Below are 21,522 nucleotides of genomic sequence, written 5' to 3' on the forward strand. Positions count from 1 at the left end.
TTGAAGTCTCTCCCCTCCCCAAACCCTGCCCTCCTCAGGCTCCACCTCAAAAACCTCCCGCCGGTGGCAAAGAGAGACCTGGCAACCCTATGTGGCAGCCATTTGGTGGCTGCATCCACCATGTTCTGTCAGAATTCCAAAGGTGCCCACAGGCTGCAAAAGGTTGGGGACCTCTGAGATAGGCCCTTGCAAACAAGAGGGGACTCAGCTCTCACTAGACAGTGTCTGTGTGTCCTGACCAAACACTGCGACGCCGCTGGGGTCCAACTGGCCTATCTTCTCTCTTGCTTGATTTTCAGCTGCTCAGGTGAGCGGCACAGCTGTCCTGAAGAGTGCCTTTCTGTCTCCTGGCTCACAGGTACACGGCCGTGGCGATGCCAATGCTTTACAATACCCGCTACAGCTCCAAGCGCAGAGTCACCGTCATGATCACGGTGGTTTGGGTCCTGTCATTTGCCATTTCCTGCCCGTTGCTTTTTGGGCTGAACAACACAGGTGAGCACCATAGAATGGGTCAGCAGGTGATGTGTTCCATGCTGGGTTAAAGTGCACAGAGGCTGCACATTGAACCTGCTTTTTCTCTACCTATGTTGGCCAAGCTTCTTCTGCCTAGTAACAGACACAGAAGTTGGTACTGTCCTTCTCCTTGGGACAACTCAACATTAAATTGTCCCATGTGTTTCTGTTGGTCACACAGGGCTTCTGATGCAGCACACTCTCATCTCCTGTAGGGGGTGCACTTTCCCGCTAGCTGTCCTTCTCCCATAGACACGGACAGGTCTTGCTCATCTCTATTGGAGAACCTTAGAGGGCAGCCATAGGTTCAGAATCAGTTATACACAGGACTGCCCTTGGTTTTGGGGGGGCGGGTTGTTTTGTTTTTTTGCTGTCAAGTCACAGCTGACTTATGGCAACCTTGTAGGGTTTTCAAGGCAAGAAACATTTCGGAGATGGTTTGCCATTGCCTGCCTCCACATCACGCCCCTGGTATTCCTTGGAGGTTGTCTATCCAAATACTAGCCAGGGCCAGGGCTAAGAGTCACCCAGCAACCTTCCATGGCGCAAGTGGGGATTTGAACCTTTATCTTCCAGCTCCTAGTCCCACACTCTTAGCAACTACACCACGTGGGATCTTATCCCACCCTGAATCTCAAAGCCATCTGTCATTGGTAAAGCCAAATCAGTAGATGTGAAAGCTGGCTATACCTACCTACCTACCTACCTACCTACCTACCTACCTATCTATCTATCTATCTATCTATCTATCTATCTGCTTACTTACCTGCTTTGAATACATGAAGCTGCCTTATACTGAACCAGACCCTTGGTCCATCAAAGTCAGTATCGTCCACTCAGACCGGCAGCGGCTTTCCAGGGTATCAGGCAGAGGTCTTTCACATCACCTACTTGCCTAGTCCCTTTAACTGGAGATGCCAGGGATTGAACCTGGGACCTTCTGCATGCCATGCAGATGCTCTACCACTGAGCCACAGCCCCTCCTGCTTGTTAAATTGCTTGCTTTATTTATAGTCCCCTCTTTCTCACTGACAATCAAGGTACACTGCACAATTAAGAACTGTGTAATAAAGTAATAATACAGGTTGAGTATCCCTTATCCAGAAATCTGATATTAAAAATACTCCAAAAATCAAAACTTTTTGAGCAACCGCTAAGGGTAATAAAATGGCTCATGTGCAGGTTGGTCACGCCAATGGCAGGTTCCCCATGATGCCCCACCCCACATGTACAAAATTATTTTAAAAATTGTATAAAATTACCTTCAGGCTATGTGTATAAGGTGCAAATTAAACATAAACGATTTCGTGTTTACACGTGGGTCCCATCCCCAAGGAATCTCATTAGGTATACGCAAATATTTCAAAACACAATAAGATCCGAAATACAGAACATTTCTGGTCCCGAGCATTTCAGATAAGAGATACTCAACTTGTACATACAAACAATGAATTAAGGAACTGTTCATCTTTTTTGTTTCTTTTGAGCCACAGTGGAGCAGAGAGGTTTCTAGGGCCCCGTCTAGGGTTGTCAACCTCCAGGTAGTAGCTGGAGATCTTCCGCTATTACAACCGATCTCCCGCCTATAGAGATCAGTTCCCCTGGAGAAAATGGCCGCTTTGGCCATTGGACTCTATGGCATTGAAGACCCTCCCTTCCCCCAAATCCCGCCCTCCTCAGGCTCTGCCCCAAAAACCTCCTGCCAGTGGTGAAGAGGGACCTGGCAACCCTATCCCCGTCACCTTCAGCTGTAGTGGAGGCAAAATTGCCCCCGCTGGGGTGAGAAGCATCTGAGGGATCAGATTTTACCCTCACCTTGACCCTGGGTTTGAGGCTGTTGGGTGTCCAATGCAGAACTAGTTCTGCCCTGGGACTTGCTGCTCCCACGTAGAGAGTCTCGTCCTTGGCTTGGAGTTGATTGCTTTGGACAGAGGCCGGTGAAATTCTCCCCCTGCTCCAAAGAGTAGCACCTTCAATAGTAACACGCATACACACACACAAGCTGGCAGTAGCTCCTAATGGCTAGGACGATGCTCCTGCAATCTCTTGTGTCTTCCAGAGAAGAATGAGTGTATCATTGCCAATCCTGCCTTTGTTGTGTATTCCTCTATCGTCTCCTTCTACGTCCCCTTCATTGTCACCCTGCTGGTGTACGTACAGATATACATAGTGCTACGGAAACGCAGGAAGCGCGTCAACACCAAGCGCGTCGCCACCCACGTGGGCCCGGACTCTGACACGCAGATGCCACTGAAGGTAAGAGCCCCCGTGCCCCCTCCCCTCTCTCCATTCCCACTCCTCCTCTTTGGCCCCTGGGATTTTCCCCTCCCCCTTTTCCCTTCCCAGATATGTGCAGCTTAGCATGAGCAAACTTGCGGATTGCAGAGATGGCTGATGACTTCTCCATCCCTTGCTCCCGGGTGAAAAGTTTCTCCAGGATGTGTCCATAGTGGGGTCCTTTGATTACAGCAGGAGTCCCTAACCAGGGTTGCCAACCTGTAGGTACTAGCTGGAGACATCCCGCTATTACAACTGATCTCCAGCTGATAGAGATCGGTTCACCTGGAGAAAAGGGCCACTTTGGCAATTGGACTCTGTGGCATTGAAAAGTCCCCCCCTCCCCAAACCCCCCTCCCTCAGTCTCTGCCCCCCAAACCACCCGCTGGTAGCAAAGAGGGACCTGGCAATTTTATCCCCAACCTATCTGAGCTGGTGGGCACTTTTGGACTTTTGAGACAGCTTAGTGGGCACAGCCACAAAATGGCTTATGCAGGAGGTAGACCCAGCAAAAAAATGGCTTCCCCAGCTTACCTTCAGTCACATCGAAGATCCTTGCTCTGTGGTGGCATCTGCTGCCAATGCAACATTTTTAAAAATCTGCAAAGCCAATCAAATCTCCAATGGCCAATCAGAAGCTTTGCTGGGCAAAAGCCCTACTTGGCCCCTCCCACTTTAAAAAAACACATGGTGGGCACTAGGAAAGGCATCAGTGGGTGCCGTGGCACCCACTGGCACCATGCAGGGGACACCTGGACGACAGTGTTTTTGTTCTTGACATATTGTTTCACTGCTGATTCTGCACAACCACATTTGAGGGACCTGGTCCACAGGTTTCTCCTTCCATTACCTGCTGATACCATTTCTCGAGCTGGGTGAATTGCCAAATCCTGCCAGTTACCTGCTGACAGCAGAACCCCCTGACTGGAGCTAAGTGCGAAAAGGAAGAAAACGGGCAGGAAGGCTGTCGCGGCAACACAATCGTGAGCTGGGCAGTGAACGACGGCTAGGAAACGACTTGGCCCAGCAGCTGCAGAGACAACGGAGGAGACAACAGAGACGCGGGATTAATTAATTTTCTGCCTGTCTCCCCAGTGACACTTAAAATGACAAGCGCCTCGCTCCCTTTGGCCATTGTGCCATGTTTTAAAAACAAAAACAGAGTCCTTTCCAGAGGGGAAGTGACAATTTATGAGCTCTTACACAAATGTTCAAGTGCGCGGTTTATCTTTTTATACTTTAATGGGGGTGGGGACGTGAAAGAGGTTTATAAAATCATTCATGGGGCGAAGAGAGTTGACCAAGAGAACTTTTCTCTAGGGCTGTCAAAAAAAAAAAAATTCGGTACAGTTCAGATTCGGCCGAATTTGGCCCTTGTGGGTTCGGTACGTGCCGAAGTCCGAACTCCCCCACTTCGGATCCGTTCAATTCGGCGGGAATTCAAAGTTCGGAAAAAAAAATTCGGCCGAATAAAGCCATTAAAAACACAATCGTGCCTTTCCGCGGCTCTGGGGGGGGGGCATTTTTGGGCTTAGAGGTCCCAAACTTTCAGCAGAGCTTCAAAGGACGTATATTGAAAGACTCCCCAAGTTTTGTAAAGATTGGGTCAGGGGGGGCTGAGATATGGACCCTGAAAGGGGTCCCCCACACCCTGAATGTGCGTCTCTCAGCAGAGCTTGCCGCCCACGCACAAAGCTCCCAGCCCTGACAAACAGCTGATGAGAGCAAGGGCGGGGCAGGTGCTAAGAACTTTGCAAAGCAACACAACTGAAAAGCAACACCTTTGCAAACATGCAAAGGGCGGGGCAGGTGTGAAGAATTTTGCAAAACAATACAACTGCAAAGCAACACAAGCACGCAATGCAACACCTTTGCAACAGTGCAAAGCAACACCTGACACCTGGGAGTTTGCATACCATAGAAAGGGACAGAGGCAGCTAGCTATGCATAATGAGCAGGAGGGGGTGGAATTTCTCCTTTTGCATTGGACTTGGGACCAGGCAGATGCATTCTTTAAGTCACCATTTGAAAACCAGTTTTGAGCAAGCATCAAAATAACCTAACTGATCTTATGAATGAGGAAAAACCTGAAGAATAAAAATGAAGCCCCCCCTCAAACCAGGGAGAGAGAGACTGGAGGGGGAACACACACCCCAGGCAGAACCGGCAAAAGCCCCCTTTGGCTTCCCCCCCCACCCACAGAAACTGCTCCCTCCCCACACACAGACACAGACTCTGCTTTCCCCCCCACACACACACAGAAAAGAAAAATTATAGATTAAAGCCCCAAAGGGGTCTTACTGTGGCTGTCTTCTGTTCCAGCAGGAGGGGCTGGGAGGCTGGGTAATCCAATATGATTCCATTTGTATCCAATATAAGATCCATATGTATGCATCTCTCGAGGGTGATCCATTCACCCCAATAGGGAAAAGGGGAAAGCCCATATCTTGGGGGCCCCTGACCCAATGTTTACAACACTTGGGTGGTCTCTTAAAAAGCCTTGTCTGAAGCTCCGCTGAAAGTTTGGGGTCGGCACACCCAAAAATGCGCCCCCTGCAGCCACAGAAAGAAAAAGGGGGGAGCCCATATCTCGGGACCCCCTGACCCAATGTTTACAAAACTTGGGGGGTATCTTAAGAAAACTTGTCTGAATATCCCCTGAAAGTTTGGGGTCTGTACCCCAAAAAATGCGCCCCCTGCAGCCACGGAAAGGAGCGAATGTGCACAAGAACCCCTCACACACACATGAGGATTTCCCTCTCTCTATCTCTTTCCCCGGCCGGCCGCACATCAGCTGATTCCTCCAGTACTCAATCCTGACTGATTGGCCAGAAGAAGACCCAGCTTGGCCACCGATTGGCCGGGGGAGGAGAATGCTGCTTACTGAAGGTTATGCTGCTTACTGACGGCCCCGAATTGGCCGAATTTATTCGCGAACTCCCGAACTCGCTGAATTCAGCCCCCCCCTGTTGCCCGCCAGTTTTGAGTTCGGTTCCTCCCGAACTAAAAACCGCCGAATCAAGGGAAATTCGGCTGATTTTCAGTTCGGGCTGAACCGAATTGACAGCCCTACTTTTCTCCCTCTCCCAAAATGCCAGAACTCGAGGTCATCCAATGAAGGTGCTGGGCAGTGGATTCAGAACAGACAAAAGGAAATACTTCTTTACACAATAAGTGATTAAAATATGGAATTCACTGCCAGAGGATGTAGTGATGGCCACAGGCATAGACAGCTTTGAAAGGGCATTAGACAGATTCCTGGAGGAGAGGTCTATCAGTGGCTACTACCCATGGTGATGGAAGGGAACCTCCATTTTCAGAGGAAGTCAACCTTTGAATCCCGGGCTAGGAGGCAACATCAGGGGAAGTCCTCAGCCTCTATGACCTGTTGCTGGACCTCCAGAGGAAATGGTTGGCCCGCAGTGTGAGACAAGATGCTGGACTAGCTGGATAACTTGTCTGATCCAGCATGGGGTTCTCTGTGCCTCAGAAATCTCAGGCCAGCTGACCCAGTGCTCTGGTTGAGGCATTCATCAGGCAAATACCAATTGAGCTGCCTCAGGGCAGCTCCACACTGTTCTCTGGGCATGTGCACACAACATCTGAATAGTTTGGGAAAGGCTGATGGCAAACAAGAAGCAGGTGGCGGGGTCATCTGCTGCAGCTGGAGGGAGAGAGATTCCAAACAGAGAAAAGGAAGTATTTCTTCACACAACGCATAGTTAAATGGTGGAACTCCCTGCCCCAAGATGTGGTGATGGCTGCCAACTTGGAAGGCTTTAAGAGGGGAGTAGACATGTTCATGGAGGAGAGGGCTATTCATGGCTACTAGTCAAAATGGATACTAGTCATGATGCATACCTGTTCTCTCCAGGATCAGAAGAGCAGTCCTATTATATTAGGTGCTTTGGAACACAGGCAGGATAATGCTGCTGTAGTCATCTTGCTTGTGGGCTTCCTAGTAGAGGCACCTGGTTGGCTACTGTGTGAACAGACTGCTGAACTTGATGGGCCTTGGTCTGATCCAGCATGGCCTTTTTTATGTTCTTATGTTCTTAAGAACTGCTGTTGAGGTTTGGAAACCACCCCGCTTGAATACAGCCCACCATCCATCTACAACAGCCCCCCCCCCCCAGGGCTTGGTAATCCATGAAAGCCAGCGTGGTGTAGTGGTTAAGAGTGGTGGACTCTAATCTGGTGAACCAGGTTGGTTTACCTCTACATGAGCGGTGGACTCTAATCCTACACATGAAGCCTGCTGGGTGACCTTGGACCAGTCATAATTCTTTCCAAACTCTCTCAGCCCCACCTACCTCACAAGGTGTCTGTTGTGGGGAGAGGAAGGGAAGGCGATTGTAAGCTGGTTTGCGTCTCATTAAAAGGCAGAGAAAACCGGGGTATAAAAACCAACTCTTCTTCTTGTAGATTGTGTTCCCTGAAAAGTAGAGGGATGGTTGAGCACCCAGCTGACCTCAGTATGTGGAGGGCTGGTGAATAGCATTTGAGTGAGAGGGGGTGTATACAGGCTTGACCGACATATAAAATGTCCTGAGATGCATCTCTGGCAACAACTTCACCCACCTGCTTCCTCCAGGACAAAGCAGTCTGCCAAGCGGTTCACCTTACACTCAGGGAGACCTAAGCTTAGTCCCAGCTAGCATTTTTGTCTCTGCTCTGGGCCCTCTGCTGCCTTCCGCTCCCTCCCCCAACCTTCTTGCGAACTCCACGCTCCCAGATGTGGTCTTCTTATGTAACCCGTGTATCCCTCCTTGCCTTCTGTCCTGCCCCCGCCCCCTGCCCTTAGGACAAATGCACTCATCCAGAAGATGTGAGACTGTGCGCGCTCATCGTGAAGTCCAATGGGAGCTTCCCGGTGAATAAACACAAAGTGGTGAGTGGCGTCTTCATGCACGGCTGTTGATCTTCTCTACCTGAGGGAGGAGCAAAGAAAGTTCTGAGGGTTTCGATTTGCTCCCCGAGAAGCCAGAGAGGGGAGGCTGGAGAAATCTTTTCCACGGTGGTCCAAGTGATGGGTTTTCCATCCCTCTGGTAATGTACTGCAGACAGTGTAGGCTTTCTTACAGGAAGCTGCCTTCTACTGAATCAGACCCTTGATCCATCAAAGTCAGCATTGTCTTCTCAGTCTGGCAGCTGCTCTCCAGGATCTCGGGGTGGATGTCTTTCACATCACGTATGACCTGATTCTGTCAACTGGAGATGCCGGGGATTGAACCCAGGACCTTCTGCATGCCAAGCAGAGGCTGTTCCACTAAGCCATGGCCCCTCCATGGGAGAAACTTCAGATCACCTCATGCCTAGTGCAAGCTCACTGCCTGGCCACCTGCAGGCAGCCGCATGGGCCCACTGCACATGGGCCCACTGCAGTTGTACCATCTCAATGGCACCTTTGAGCCTCACCTGTGCTTGAGAGAAGCCTGTATATGGTGGCCCCCAGATGCTCTCCGCCACACACCTGGTGGGCTATGAAGCTTCTGAACATATGAACATATGAAGCTGCCTTCTACTGAATTAAACCTTTGGTCCATTGAAGTCAGTATTGTCTACTCAGACCAGCAACGACTCTCCAGGGTATCAGGCTGAGGTCTTTCACATCACCTACTTGAACCTGGGAACTTGGCATCTGCATGCCAAGCAGATGCTCTACCACTGAGCCACGGCCCCTCCCCTGATGGCCGCTAGGCCAACCTTTAGTATAAAGAGGGAAAACCTAGTAGGAGGTTTGTGGAGCAGGCTAAAGCTGTAATCCTTAGGAGGCTGTGTTTAAATAAGCAGCAGTCATGTCCAAGTAAATGGGAATAGAACTGGGACATACGGGCCCAGATGCTGAACCATCCTTGGGGACATCCTATCTTGGGCCCACAAGCCAAGCTGCCCAATCTGCCAGTGTTGGTATACAAAAGCTGACACAGATGAAATTTCCAGACCATTCATCAGATGAAATAGGTTGTGGGGCACAAAAGTTAATGCTGCACTAAATCCAAAATGCCCCAGAATCCAGGGTTACCAACCTCCAGTTGGGGGCTGGAGATCTCCCGGAATTACAGCTGATCTCCAGAGATCACTTCCCCTGGAGAAAACAGCAACTTGAGGACTCTATGGCATTATACGCTACTGATGTCCTTCCCCAGAATCCCCCCGCAAATCTCCAGAAATTTCCCAACCCAGAGCTAGCAACTCTACCAAATTCTCTTGTGAATTTGCCACTTCAGAGCAGTGGCACTTTCTCAGAGACATTCTCCTCTTTGTTTCCTCATAAAGTTCACTTGCAACCATTTTCTCCACCACCTGAGGGTCATTCTTTGTTCACTGACACCTTTCTAACTGGTCCATTTAAATGGTTGTGGGTTTGTTTTTGGTTTCTTATATATCTGCTTTTTTTAAAAATGTGTGTGTGTGTTTTTTTGGTCCTTCTCCAGGAAGCTGTGAACCATATAGAAGAGATGGAAATGGCGACCAGCACTAGCCCTCCAGAGAAAAGCAAACACAACAAACCACCCATGCCTGGCAACAACGAGTTAGTCCTGCCAGCCACCTCCAAACAGTGTGCCAATTCAGGCCTGCAGTCTCCCATGGACAGCCCATCGAAAGTGGAGAAGAACGGGCACACGACAAACCACTCCAAGGCAGCCAAGGTCTTTGAGATCCAGTCTATGCCCAATGGCAAGACAAGGAGCTCCCTCAAGACCATGAGCAGGAGGAAATTTTCACAGCAGAAGGAGAAGAAAGCCACCCAGATGTTGGCCATTGTGCTTGGTAAGTCTCCTACCATGGTCTACAGACATCCACCAAGTATCTGTCTAGTATGATTCAAGTCCAGTAGCACCTTTAAAGAGCAACAAGATTTCCAGGGTACAAGCTTTCGAGAAGCACAGCTCCCTTCTTCAGATACCTTTCATCAGAGAGCTTTGACTCTCAAAAATGTATATGTTGGAAATCTTGGTATTTAAAGGAGCCCTGTGGCACAGAGTGGTAAGCTGCAGTACTGCAGTCCAAGCTCTGCTCACAACCTGAGTTCGATCCCAATAGAAGTTGGTTTCAGGTAGCCGGCTCAAGGTTGACTCAGCCTTCCATTCTTCTGAGGTCGGTAAAATGAATACCCAGCTTGCTGGGGGGGGGGGGGTAAAGGGAAGATGACTAGGGAAGGCACTGGCAAACCACCCCGTAAACAAAGTCTGCCTAGTAAATGTTGGGATGTGACGTCACCCCATGGATCAGGAATGACCTGGTGCTTGCACAGGGAACTTTACCTTTAAAGGTGCTACATGACTCGAGTCCTGCTCTTCTACTACAGACCAACATGGCTAACCACCTGAAACTATCTAAGTAGAATGTTTTTATCCCAACCTTCACCCAAGAACATCAGGCCAGAACATGTGGTTCTCCCTTACCTGTTCCACAGGAACAACCACTCACCAGAACAGATTCTCAGGGCAAGCCACCTGAACCCAGAGCAAGCACAATGAGGAGGACGCTGAGATACCTCAGGGGCTCAATTCATTCCCAGCCATTAGTGGCATGAGAGGTAACCTGCGCCCCATCTTGGGCCCAATTCCAGCAATGATGCATGCCCTGGAGGGGCTGTGGTTCAGTGGCAGAGCCTTTGCTTTGCTTGTAGAAGGTCCCAGGTTCAATCCCTGGCATCTCCAGTTAACGGGACCAGGCAATAGATGATGTGAAAGATCTCAGCCTGAGACTCTAGAGAGCTCCGGCCAGTCTGAATAGACAATACTGACCTTGATGGGCAGATAGTCTGATTCAGTATAAGGCAGCTTCATGCCTTCCACTGACTTTGCCAAACAGTAAATTATTAGAGAACTGGGGAAATGCTTCCGGAACTGGAATAGGCGAACATCACATTAAGACTGATGTTTCTATATTTATGGATTTCAGAACAGAGAACTTGCTTTCCTTTTCCCAAAGTGGGTAATGACAATTTCAATACCAATATAAAACCACACAATTCACAAAAAATAATTGCAAGTGTTAAACAGTCTTTGCACAATACAGTGAGTCTGAAAGTTTCATTCATAGGAAATACATAGGAAAATGGGAACACGGACCCATTCACAGGAAGTAGAGGAAATGTTTAGCTGACGGGGAGCCATAATAAAAATGAAGGAGGGCAGAAGTACAGTTGAAGTGGTCATGGACTGGAAAGATCTGGCTATTGAGTCTCAAGTGCGCATTACGTTTTGCATAGCAACTGCAGAGTCCATGAAAGCAGAGTTCCCCCCTGCATTTAGGCTTGTTCTTGAGAAAAGCAGAGAGTCTGTTCATCCAGGCAAGGCAGGTGGGGAAAATGGAAGGCCAAGTTCTGAGATGGAACCTTGAGGTTCTTCAGACCAAGGGGTTGGACCTGACCATAAGACACTCCCAATGTAACATTCACAAACTAGTTTTGGATTTGCTTACCTGCAGAAATACCTTAGCATTGCCAACTTCCAGGTGGGGCCTGGATAGGCTTGCCAACCTCCAGTTTGGTGACTGGAGATCTCCCGCTATTACAACTGATCTCCAGCCAATAGAAATCAGTTTCCCTGGAGAAAAGGGCCACTGTGGCCATTGGATTCTATGGCATTGAAATCCCTCCCCTCTCCAAACCCTACCCTCCTCATACTCCACCCTCAAAATCTCCAGATATTTCCCAACCCGGAGATGGCAACCCTAGGCCTGGAGATCTCTCAGAATTACAGCGGATTTCCAGACTACAGAGAACAGTTCCTTGGAGAAAATAGCTACTATGGATGGACTCTGTGGTATTATACCCTGCTGATAGGGTTGCCAACTCTGGGTTGGGAAATACCTAGAGACAGGGGGTGAAACCTGGGAGGGCAAGGGTTGGGGAATGGGAGAGACATCAGCTATGCATAAATCTTTGGAGTCCACCCTCCAAAGCAGCCATTTTCTCCAAAGGAACTGATGTTGGTAGTCTGAAGATTAATCTTAATTCCAGGAGATCTTCAGGCCCCACTTGGAGGTTGGCAATCCTACCCCTGAGATTCCTCTTCTCCCCAAACTCCCCTCCCCAGGCTGCACCCCTGAATCTCCAGGAATTTCCCAACCTGGAGTTGGCAACCCTAAATTACCTACATCTGAAAAGATAACATGGGGTCTGTCACACTTTCCTGGTGAATCCTAGGACAGGAACCTGAATTTCTGCTTGGTGCTTTTCGCAGGTTCCTCTCTTATGTAGATGGCCAGATAACATTTCCGCATGCTGATGCCTCAATGGAACTTGTGAGCAAACCCCATGTGTGCAAAACATGACACCAAACTCAGATTCCGAATGCTTTAATCGGGGGGTGAATCCATTCTCATTGAATCAGAATGGGGTGACAGTACACATGAATGCTCTTTCTATGCATTTCCTTCACTTGGCGAGCTCTGGATGACGGTGCTCCAATTCAGACCTGTTTTTTTGGGGAGGGGCAGAGGCTCAGTGGTAGAGCATCTGCTTGATATGCAGAAGGTCCCAGGTTCAATCCCCAGCATCTCCAGTTAAAGGGACTAGGCCAGGAGATGATGTGATAGACCTCTGCCTGAGACCCTGGAGAGCCTCTGCCAATCTGAGTAGACAATACTGACTTTGATGGACCGAGGGTCTGATTCAGTATAAGGCAGCTTCATGTGTTCTTGTGTTCATGTGTTCATGTGTGATTCTAAGATCTAATTCAGGACCAATTCCTGGCCACAGCAAGAGTTCCAGACTCAGCACAGCTAACCTGCCTCCTCCGATCTGTTCTCTGCAGGTGTCTTTATCATCTGTTGGCTCCCATTCTTCATCACCCACATCTTGAACATGCACTGTGACTGCAACATCCCCCCAGCCATGTATAACGCCTTCACGTGGCTGGGCTACGTCAACAGTGCGGTGAACCCCATCATCTACACCACCTTCAATATTGAGTTCCGAAAGGCCTTCATCAAGATCCTCCACTGCTAACTCCCTTGGATGGCCGGATGTGGGAACAGCATGGTCAGACCAAGGGGGTGTTGGATCCGGGGACAAGCTCACAGAGTTACGTGCCATACCTTCATGTTTGGACAGCTGGGGTGGAACAGCAGTCTTGGTCAAAGGCTGTCTCATGGGCAAGGTGACGTTTGGACTCGGAGAGAATGGTGCAAAAGAGTTCATTTCAAATGCCACATTTGCACTGTGTTTTTTAAAAAAACTAGGTAAAACATACACACCACACAACACTTGTGGTCAACTTGGCCTCCAAAGTGTTGGCCCCAAACAGACTCTGCTGACAGCTTGCGCATTGCCATTAGGGATGCATTTCTCACCAAAGACACCGTCGCCCTGCCTGTTTCGCAATAGGAGCCCCTCCCAAAAGCCAGCATTCCCAGGAATCATGAGCCTTGCCTTCAAACTCCAGCTGCCCACTTGAGATTTTATTGGACTGTTAAAGCCTGGAGTGAGCAGCTCCCTAAAAGCGTTCATTTACCAGCCCTGTGAGCCCGAGGGAAGGAGACCTTAGAAAGATGGGACTGCCGGGCAGAGTGGGAATACCATCACACCAATGTATATACGGATAAATAGAATGAATCGAGCAAAAGCCCAAGCCAAAAAAGAAATAAGTTGCAGACAACTTATGGTAACGTATAGGGTTTTCAAGGCAGGAGACATTCAGAGCTGGTTTGCTATTGCCTGCCTCTTGGTAGCACAAACCCTGGGCTTCCTCGGTGGTCTCTCATCCAAATACTAGCCAGGGCTGACCCTGCTAAACTTCTGAGATCTAATGCAATCAAGCTAATTTGGTCCATCCAAGTCAGGGCTCTAAGGAGCTACTGGACTCCAATGTAGCTTTTATGAGCAGTTGTTCATCTTTGCTGAAGAACTCTGTTGAGTTGGTAGGAAAGAACAGGCGGGAAGGGTGGATTCCGGGTGAGTAGGTTTTATTCTCCGCAGGGCAGGATTTCAGCTATCCTCGTCAACTGGGAATAAGGTGAAGAGTGATGCATGTCCGACAGTCATCTGACTTTTTGTCCCATGTTTGGGACACATTCTACATTGTGGAATCGATAATTCATTGGAACAATTCAGATGAATTAGTTCTGCTTGGGTACATGGGGCAGGGACTGTGGCTCAGAGGGAGACAGCCCCCACTTTGCATTCAAAAGATCCCAAATTCAGCCTAGTAAGAGGATCTTAGGTACCAGGTGATGAGGAAGGCCTTCCTGTGGGGAGTTGCTGCCACTCATGAATCAGCATAAGCTTAGACAGACCAGTGGTTTAAGGGACCATCACAAATTCCTGTGCTACCAACTGTCAGCAACTCTAAGAGACAATACACAGAAGGGGCAGCCCATTTGCCAGAACTGGTCTTATGGTGAAGGGCAGTTAGAGGTGATTTTTGTTCATTAAGGGGTCAAATGCTGTTATTTATTTAGGTGCGCTTCTAGCCAGCCTCTCCATAGACCCAGATAAAATGAAAAGGGAGACATAATAGTAAAATTTAACACAATAAAACAATGCATGGCAAACCATTCCCCAAATTTAAAAGAACTGGCCAGCAGAAGTTCTTTAAAATAGCACTAAGAAAATGCACCCCTCTACAATCCAGGATGCTGACATAACCCTCAACAAACCAGACAAGTCAGCAAAAAGCAGCCAAGTACAGAAAGTCTTTGCTTGGTGCCCAACGTGGAATAAATTGGGCACGAGGTCGCTTTCTGCAGGGAAGGGATTCCACAGTAAGGGTCCCACAGCAGAGAAGGACCTCTTAGCCACTGCATTTCTAAAGGTGATAGCCCACAGAGATGCTGGACTTCCAATGTTTGTCTGGAACCATGGGCAGGCTTGTATGACAATTCAAACATGCTCTTTAAAAACACTGATTCTAGCAAAGAACTCGTCCCTGCTGAGTGAGCAGTGACCAGCCTGTTCTTGGTTTTTGCTCTGTTGTTCAGCTCTGCACAAGATTGCCTTCCATTCTGAGAAAGATCTGAGTCTCTGTTTCCAAGTTGGGGTCAAACTGGTGCAAAATGTTTTTTATTTCTTGAAAAACTTCATCTGACATTTAGTGGTTAAGATTTTTCTTTTAATCTGCTTTTCAAATTTTGGAAGTTTGACCTCTGGCTATGCTCAACACTCTATCAGCAAGTTCAGACTTTCTCTTGGGAAAAAAATACAATTCCATGTCAATCAGTGTTTCATTAGATTTCCAACTCCCTTCCCCGCCCCCCCCCCCACACACACATACAGCATTTACTTGGATTTACTTGGATGTTAGAGCTGCCAGGGCAAGCAACCACTCAACGTCTCTTGCCTTCAAAACCCTACGGTGTTGCAGTAAGTCAGCTGCAACTTGATGGCACTTTCCACCACCGCCAGAGCTGCAGGTCCATTTCACTAACAGCAATACTTGCTTTATGGCTCCTTCCACCAGAGGAAAGCACCACCGTTAGCAGAATGCATCTGCAGAATCCAGCCCGGTTTTCCCACACACACCTGCCATGATTCACCGGAAGCATCGTGCCGGGCCTTTGCCAAAAACAGTGTGGCCAAACCAGCATTTTTCTACGGAAATGTTTCCACGTCACCGTCTCGCTCTTTGTGGCTCCAACCGCGGCCGGCAATCATCTCGCCAAATGGGATACAATTTTGCCAGCTCTGTTAACGGCTAACTGTACCCAGTTCAGTACGTTCTGTAAGATTGCTGCGGATATTATATAGTCAGTTAATAAAGCGACATGGAAACTGGTCTCTCTGGAATTTCATTTGCCGACTCCATCTGGTGTGAAAGGAAGGGACATTCAGAGTTCAGGTCCAGCATTGGTCATTTAGAGTATGTAAAACTGCTGCGGCAAGCCGTGGATGGTTGCGCCAGGCACATTAACCTCCCTCACAAAATTATCAAAGCTTCAACGAGCTGCTCTTTGGAAAAAAAATACACACCTTATTTATTTATTTATTTGTTTGTTTGTTTGTTTGTTTAAACATTTGCATTTATTTAAACATCTATATCCCACCTTCCCTCTTGGTTCAAGGTGACTTACAATAATAGTTAAAACATCCCCAACTAAACCCAAAGATAAAATAGCCCCAAATCTCTCCCCCCTTACAAGATGCCTCTCAAGGGCCCTGGCAAGCAGGTAGGCCTCGGAGCGTCTCTGGAAGATCTCCGGTGGGGGGGGGGGCTCTCACCTCACCAGGGAGCCCCTTCCACAGAGCCAGAAGAGGATGAAGATGAAGAGTTGGCTTTTATAGGCCGACTTTCTCTACCACTTAAGGGAGAATCAAACCAGCTCACAATCACCTTCCCTTCCCCTCCCCACAACAGACACCCTGTGAGGTAGGTGGGGCTGAGAGAGCTCTACGAGAGCCGTGGCTAGCCCAAGGTCACCCAGCTGGCTTCATGCGGAGGAGTGGGGAAGCCAACGTGGTTCACCGGATTAGCGTCTGGCCGTCTGTCGCTCATGTGGAGGAGTGGAGAATCAAACCCAGTTCTCCAGATTAGCGTCCACCGCTCCAAATTACTGCTCTTAATCACCACACCATGCTGACAGAGCCACAATAGGAAAGGCCCGGTCTCTGGTCGATTCCAGAATGGCCACCCTGAGTGATGGGATAGCACATATACATATAGCAGACTGGCAAGCTAGGGAGAAATCTAGACCTGCGCCCTGTCCTTCAGTCGAGACTTGGGCAGTGCATCCGTGTATCTGGGCTGTACCACTTCCATTTACATGGAAAAGGAGATGTCAGGGAGAAGGATTCTAGCCTGGTCTGCCTTGACACACTAGTTTTCTATTTGCAGGGATTTTGTGCACAGAGGAGCATTTACCTCCCACCAGCAGTCTGCAGTGGTACTGCCCAGATATGGCTTGAGCTGTGCCAGAGGGAACTCCTGAGTGGAGAACAAGCCTGCCCTGACAGTTTCTGTAGGAGTCAGGACCCGCTGACCTTTTGGGCTGTTTTTGGCCTGTTTGGTCTCCCCATAGGTTCCCTCTTTGAGCATCAGGTGAGTCGTTCTCAGGTGAGACCCCATCCTCAGGTCTCCCTCCAGGCTTCCTTCCTAAACCGCAGATCTGCCGTTGACTCGCTTCTCAGGTTATCTGGTTCTGGTCCAAGGAGAACATTTCCCCCTGCTGTCTCCTTGATGCACACAGGGGAAGGAAAACATGGTGCATTGGAAGAGTCAGACATGCAGCTATGGTTGCCAACCTCCAGGAGGGGGCTGGCGATCTCCCAAAATCATAACTGATCCCCAGACGACACTTCCCCAGATGACACTTCACCTGGAGAAAACAGCTGCTTTGGAAAATGGCCTCTATGGAATTTTACCCAGCTGAGGTCCCTCTCGCCCCAAACCCAGCCCTCCCCAGGCTTTAGCCCCAAACCTCCAGGTATTTCCTATTTCCCAAGTAGAAGTTGGCAACCCTACATGGCTGAAATGCAACTCAAAGATTCTACAAAAAAGATCCAGGAGTACATTTCTTTGCAGCATAACCATGATTTTCCAGTCCCTTCCTTTCGTTGCTGACAGCAGGAATGGCAGTTTTGGGTGACGTTTCTCTGTTTTGATCTTGCTGGAAAATTGCTGTTCACTTTTTCTCAAAGCACATAGTGTGGTGACGCTGATGGCATCTGAATCTTTTAATTAGGAGGGTGGCAAATTGATTCTCGAGATTGAGTAAATTCACAGGGATATTTTTTTAAAAATCGGGTGCGCAGGGTAGGAGTGGGGAGGCTTGTTTTCTCCCGTTCTTGAGCTCCTGCTAAGTTTGGCATTTCCAGCTTCCTGATCGGAAAGGATTTGTTGCTGTCCTGTGTTTATGGAAGAAATTAATCTTCTGCTTTTGTGTAATCCTGTTAAGCTCATGCGACAAAAGCTTGTCTAATGACCGTGGGCTGTGCAGCACCTCGGGATGATTAGCTGTGCACCTCTTCTCAGCACCTCCAGGGCAACGTGGTGTAAAGAAGTGGAACGAGGCAGCCTGCTACTCTTGCCTGCTCTCACGGTAGCCTATTCAGTGTGATCCTGAGCCAATTCTGTGGTCCCAACTGGCCTACATAATGCACGGCGCATGTGTGGGCTGTCAAGTCGCTTCTGACTTACAGCAACCCATGAATGAATGCCCTACAAAACGTTCTATTAATAACAGCCTTGCTCAGGTCTTGCAAACTGTTCATGGCATCTGTAGTGGTTAAGAGTGGTGGTTGGAGCAGTGGACTCTAATCTGGAGAATTGGGTTTGATTCCCCACTCCTCCACATGAGGGGTGGACGTTAAGCTGGTGAACTGGGTTGGTTTCCCCTCCCCCTTCACATGAAGCCAGCTGGGAGGCCTTGGGCAAGTCACACACTCTCAGCCTCACCTACCTCACAGGCTGTCTTTTGTGGGGAGGGGAAGGGAAGGTGATTGTAAGCCGGTTTGATTCTCCCCTAAGTGGCAGAGAAAGTCGGCATATAAAAACCAACTCTTCTTCTTCCTCCAACAACAGACAGATATTTTTCTGGGAAGCTTCCAAGGAAGCCCAAAGTTCTCTGAAGCCTAGTTTGAAAAGCCCCGTCCTTTTTACAACTTCTCCGTCCAGATTTGCTGCTTTCTTCAAATTTTCCTAGGAAGATTCCATGAACTGTCTATTTCTGGCTGCCTGTAAACACAGAAAGTTAGGTGCCTGTTTAGCAAAACGGCATCTTGTTCTAGATCTCCTTGTGAATAATGGAGTTACAGGTCGGCGTGACCGTTTCTGCCGATAGTTTGATGTTTTGTACAGCCGGTGTGCCTTCCACTGCGGGCTGCAGCCTGTCATTCCCTGCCCTGCTGCAATTGTTCTCTGGCAATTTTATTCCTCCTGATTCGAGTAAAATTGCAAAAGTACAAAGTGGCTGGTGCTATTTTTGGTCTGAGGCTGGAGACAGACCAGAGCTTTTCCCCCAGTCAGTCAAAGTGGTGTGATGGGACCAGCAGTTAGTTAGTTAGTTAGTCAGTTAGTTTCTCTTTCTTTCTTTCTTTCTTTCTTTCTTTCTTTCTTTCTTTCTTTCTTTCTTTCTTTCTTTCTTTTCTTTCTTTTCTTTCTTTCTTTCTTTTTCTTTCTGCCTTCCTGCCTTCCTGCCTTCCTGCCTTCCTGCCTTCCTGCCTTCCTTCCTGCCTTCCTGCCTTAGAGTTGGAAGGGACCAACAGGGACATCTAGTCCAACCCCCGAGACAATGCAGGAAATTCACAACTACCTCCCCCCAACACCTCCAGCGACCCCTACTCCATGCCCAGAAGATGGCCAAGATGCCCTCCCTCTCATGAACTGCCTAAGATCATAGAATCAGCATTGCTGACAGATGGCCATCTAGCCCTGCTTCAAAACCTCCAGGGAAGGAGAGCTTACCACCTCTTGAGGAAGCTTGTTCCACTGAGGAACCACTCTAACTATTAGAGAATTCTTCCTAATATCTAGACGGAAACTCTTTTGATTTCATTTCAACCTGTTGGTTCTGGTCCGACCTTCTGGATTAACAGAAAACAACTGGGCACCCTCCTCTATATGACAGCCCTTCAAGTACTTGAAAATGGTTGTCATATCACCTCCCACTCTTCTCCTCTCCAGGCTAAACATACCCAGCTCCTTCAGCCTTTCCTCATAGGACTTGGTCTCCAGACCCCTCGCCATCTTTGTTGCCCTCCTCTGGACACGTTCCAGCTTGTCTACATCTTTCTTAAATTGTGGTGCCCCAAACTGAGCACAATACTCTAGGTGAGGTCTAACTTTCCTTCCTTGTCTCACTATAATGTCTAGTCTAGAGAGCTCTTGGAGGACTGAGACTGAGAGAGGCTGGGAGAAAGAGGAGCCCAAGGAAAATGATTCTTACACAGATGGGATGGTGGGCTCTTGACAGCAAGAAAGCAAAGTGGGGGTGGGGGAAGGAAGTGGCCAAGAAGTTAGGGAGGCCAAGGAGACGCAGAGGTCTCCCACTAAGTACAGAGTGCACCCCACCAATTATAGCTGACCATTATTATTTTTGTAGCAGTAGAAAAGAGCAAGAGTCCAGTAGCACCTTAAAGACTAATAACATTTCTGGTAAGGAATGAGCTTTCTTGAGTCATAGCTCACTTCTTCTTAGTACGCTGTGACTTACAAAAGCTCATACCCTACCAGAAGTTTTGTTAGTCTTTAAGGTGCTACCAGACTCTTGCTCTTTTCTACTGATACAGTCAGACTAACATGTCTACCCATCATGATCTGTCTCCATAATTTGTCTGGTACTGCTAGGAGGAGGGCAGACCTTCCTGCATTAACATGAGCTCTGCCATTTCAAGTCTTTCATGTTTACCTTGCTTTGCAGGTGAACTAGGCTTGCCACTTCTGGCATGGGAAATTCCTGGAGATTTGGGTTCTGTCAGATTCTAGGACTCCGTTGCCTCTCAGGAATCATCAACTTTACTCCAGACGTTAGCAGAGAGTTAAAGTAGAATTTATTTGAAAGGAAGGGTACAGTAATCTATGAAACACAACGTTACAATGGCGCCAAATCATTTGGAGGGTATTCTTATAGAGTACACACGCTAGCATGTTTACAAGTAACATCTTTGAAATGCAAAACATCAGAGGTTCCCCAATACCAAGAGAGAGAATTCACACCTTAAGATCAGAGCAGGATTACAATCAGGAAGTCACTTTGAAGTGGAGATCTCTCGAGCCTTTTGGCTGTTGCCTCTTCCTTCCCACGGGAAGGAGAGATGAAACGAAAGTCACCTCGCTATCCCGGGTCCGATTGCATGCCCTCGCTGACACTCCGCCTCCCCAAAGGCCCCCCCTCCAGATTTCCTGGTTTGTCCGGGTAATGGCGATGGAAATCCGCTACAAGGGTTGGAGCCTGTACGTGAACAGCGGACACCCACTCATCGTGACTGGAATTTAAATGTTTCCAACGCACAAGATATTCCAGTCGGCCCCTGCGCCTCCGAGAATCGAGCACCCTGGAGATTTCAAAGTGCCGTTCGCCCTGTACCATGATGGGAGTTGCCGCTTCGGGTTCGGGGTGCCATTCTGGTGCTTGTAGAAAGGGTTTTAGTAGACTCACGTGAAACACCGGGTGTACCCCTTGTAAGGATTTGGGTAGCTCCAGCTCTACCGTAACCTCATTGATAACTCTGGAGATAGAAAATGGGCCCACAAACCGTTGGCTCAATTTTTTACACGGGCGTAAAGACCTGAGGTTCTTAGTGGAAAGATACACCTTTTCTCCGACCCTCAATTCCCACTGAGGTGTTCTGTGTTTGTCTGCTTGTAGTTTGTACCTATCTTTAGCCTGTTCCAGGTTTTTTACAAGCCAGGGCCAAGTGTTCCTCACTGTGTGAGCCCATTTAGACACCTCGGGGGGATCGCCTTCTGGCGGGGTGGGTACAGCCCCTAATGGTCCAAAATCCATTCCATAAACTGCTTTGAATGGGCTCACCCCGGTTGCAGAGTGCACCGAGTTATTGTAGGCATATTCTGCCAGTGGCAGCAGATCAACCCAATTGTCTTGGTGATAATTAACAAAACAACGCAAATAACATTCCATCACCGCATTAACCCTTTCGGTCTGCCCATCCGTCTGGGGGTGATAGGCAGATGACAAACCCAACTGCACACCTACAATTCCTAAAAACGCTTTCCAGAACTTGGACACAAACACGGAGCCCCTGTCACTCAGGACCTTCCGTGGAAATCCGTGCAATTTGAATATGCAGTGCACAAACAAGCGAGCCAGTTTATGTGCAGA

The 21,522-nt window shown here is 48.6% G+C and overlaps 1 protein-coding gene across 1 annotated transcript in view; it reads left to right on the forward strand.

The window, feature by feature from the left end:
• The window catches only part of DRD2 (dopamine receptor D2), a 79,314-nt gene extending 66,529 nt beyond the window's left edge, over positions 1-12,785 (forward strand). Inside the window, exons 4-8 of the mRNA XM_056860310.1 lie at positions 359-495; positions 2,576-2,772; positions 7,598-7,684; positions 9,231-9,567; positions 12,564-12,785. Coding sequence (XP_056716288.1) covers positions 359-495; positions 2,576-2,772; positions 7,598-7,684; positions 9,231-9,567; positions 12,564-12,757 — 952 coding nt within the window. The 3' untranslated portion in view covers positions 12,758-12,785. The remainder of the gene's footprint in view (positions 1-358; positions 496-2,575; positions 2,773-7,597; positions 7,685-9,230; positions 9,568-12,563) is intronic.
• The last annotated feature ends 8,737 nt before the right edge of the window (positions 12,786-21,522 follow it).

The sequence above is a fragment of the Euleptes europaea genome, chromosome 14, assembly GCF_029931775.1.
Source record: "Euleptes europaea isolate rEulEur1 chromosome 14, rEulEur1.hap1, whole genome shotgun sequence".
Taxonomy (NCBI): domain Eukaryota; kingdom Metazoa; phylum Chordata; class Lepidosauria; order Squamata; family Sphaerodactylidae; genus Euleptes; species Euleptes europaea.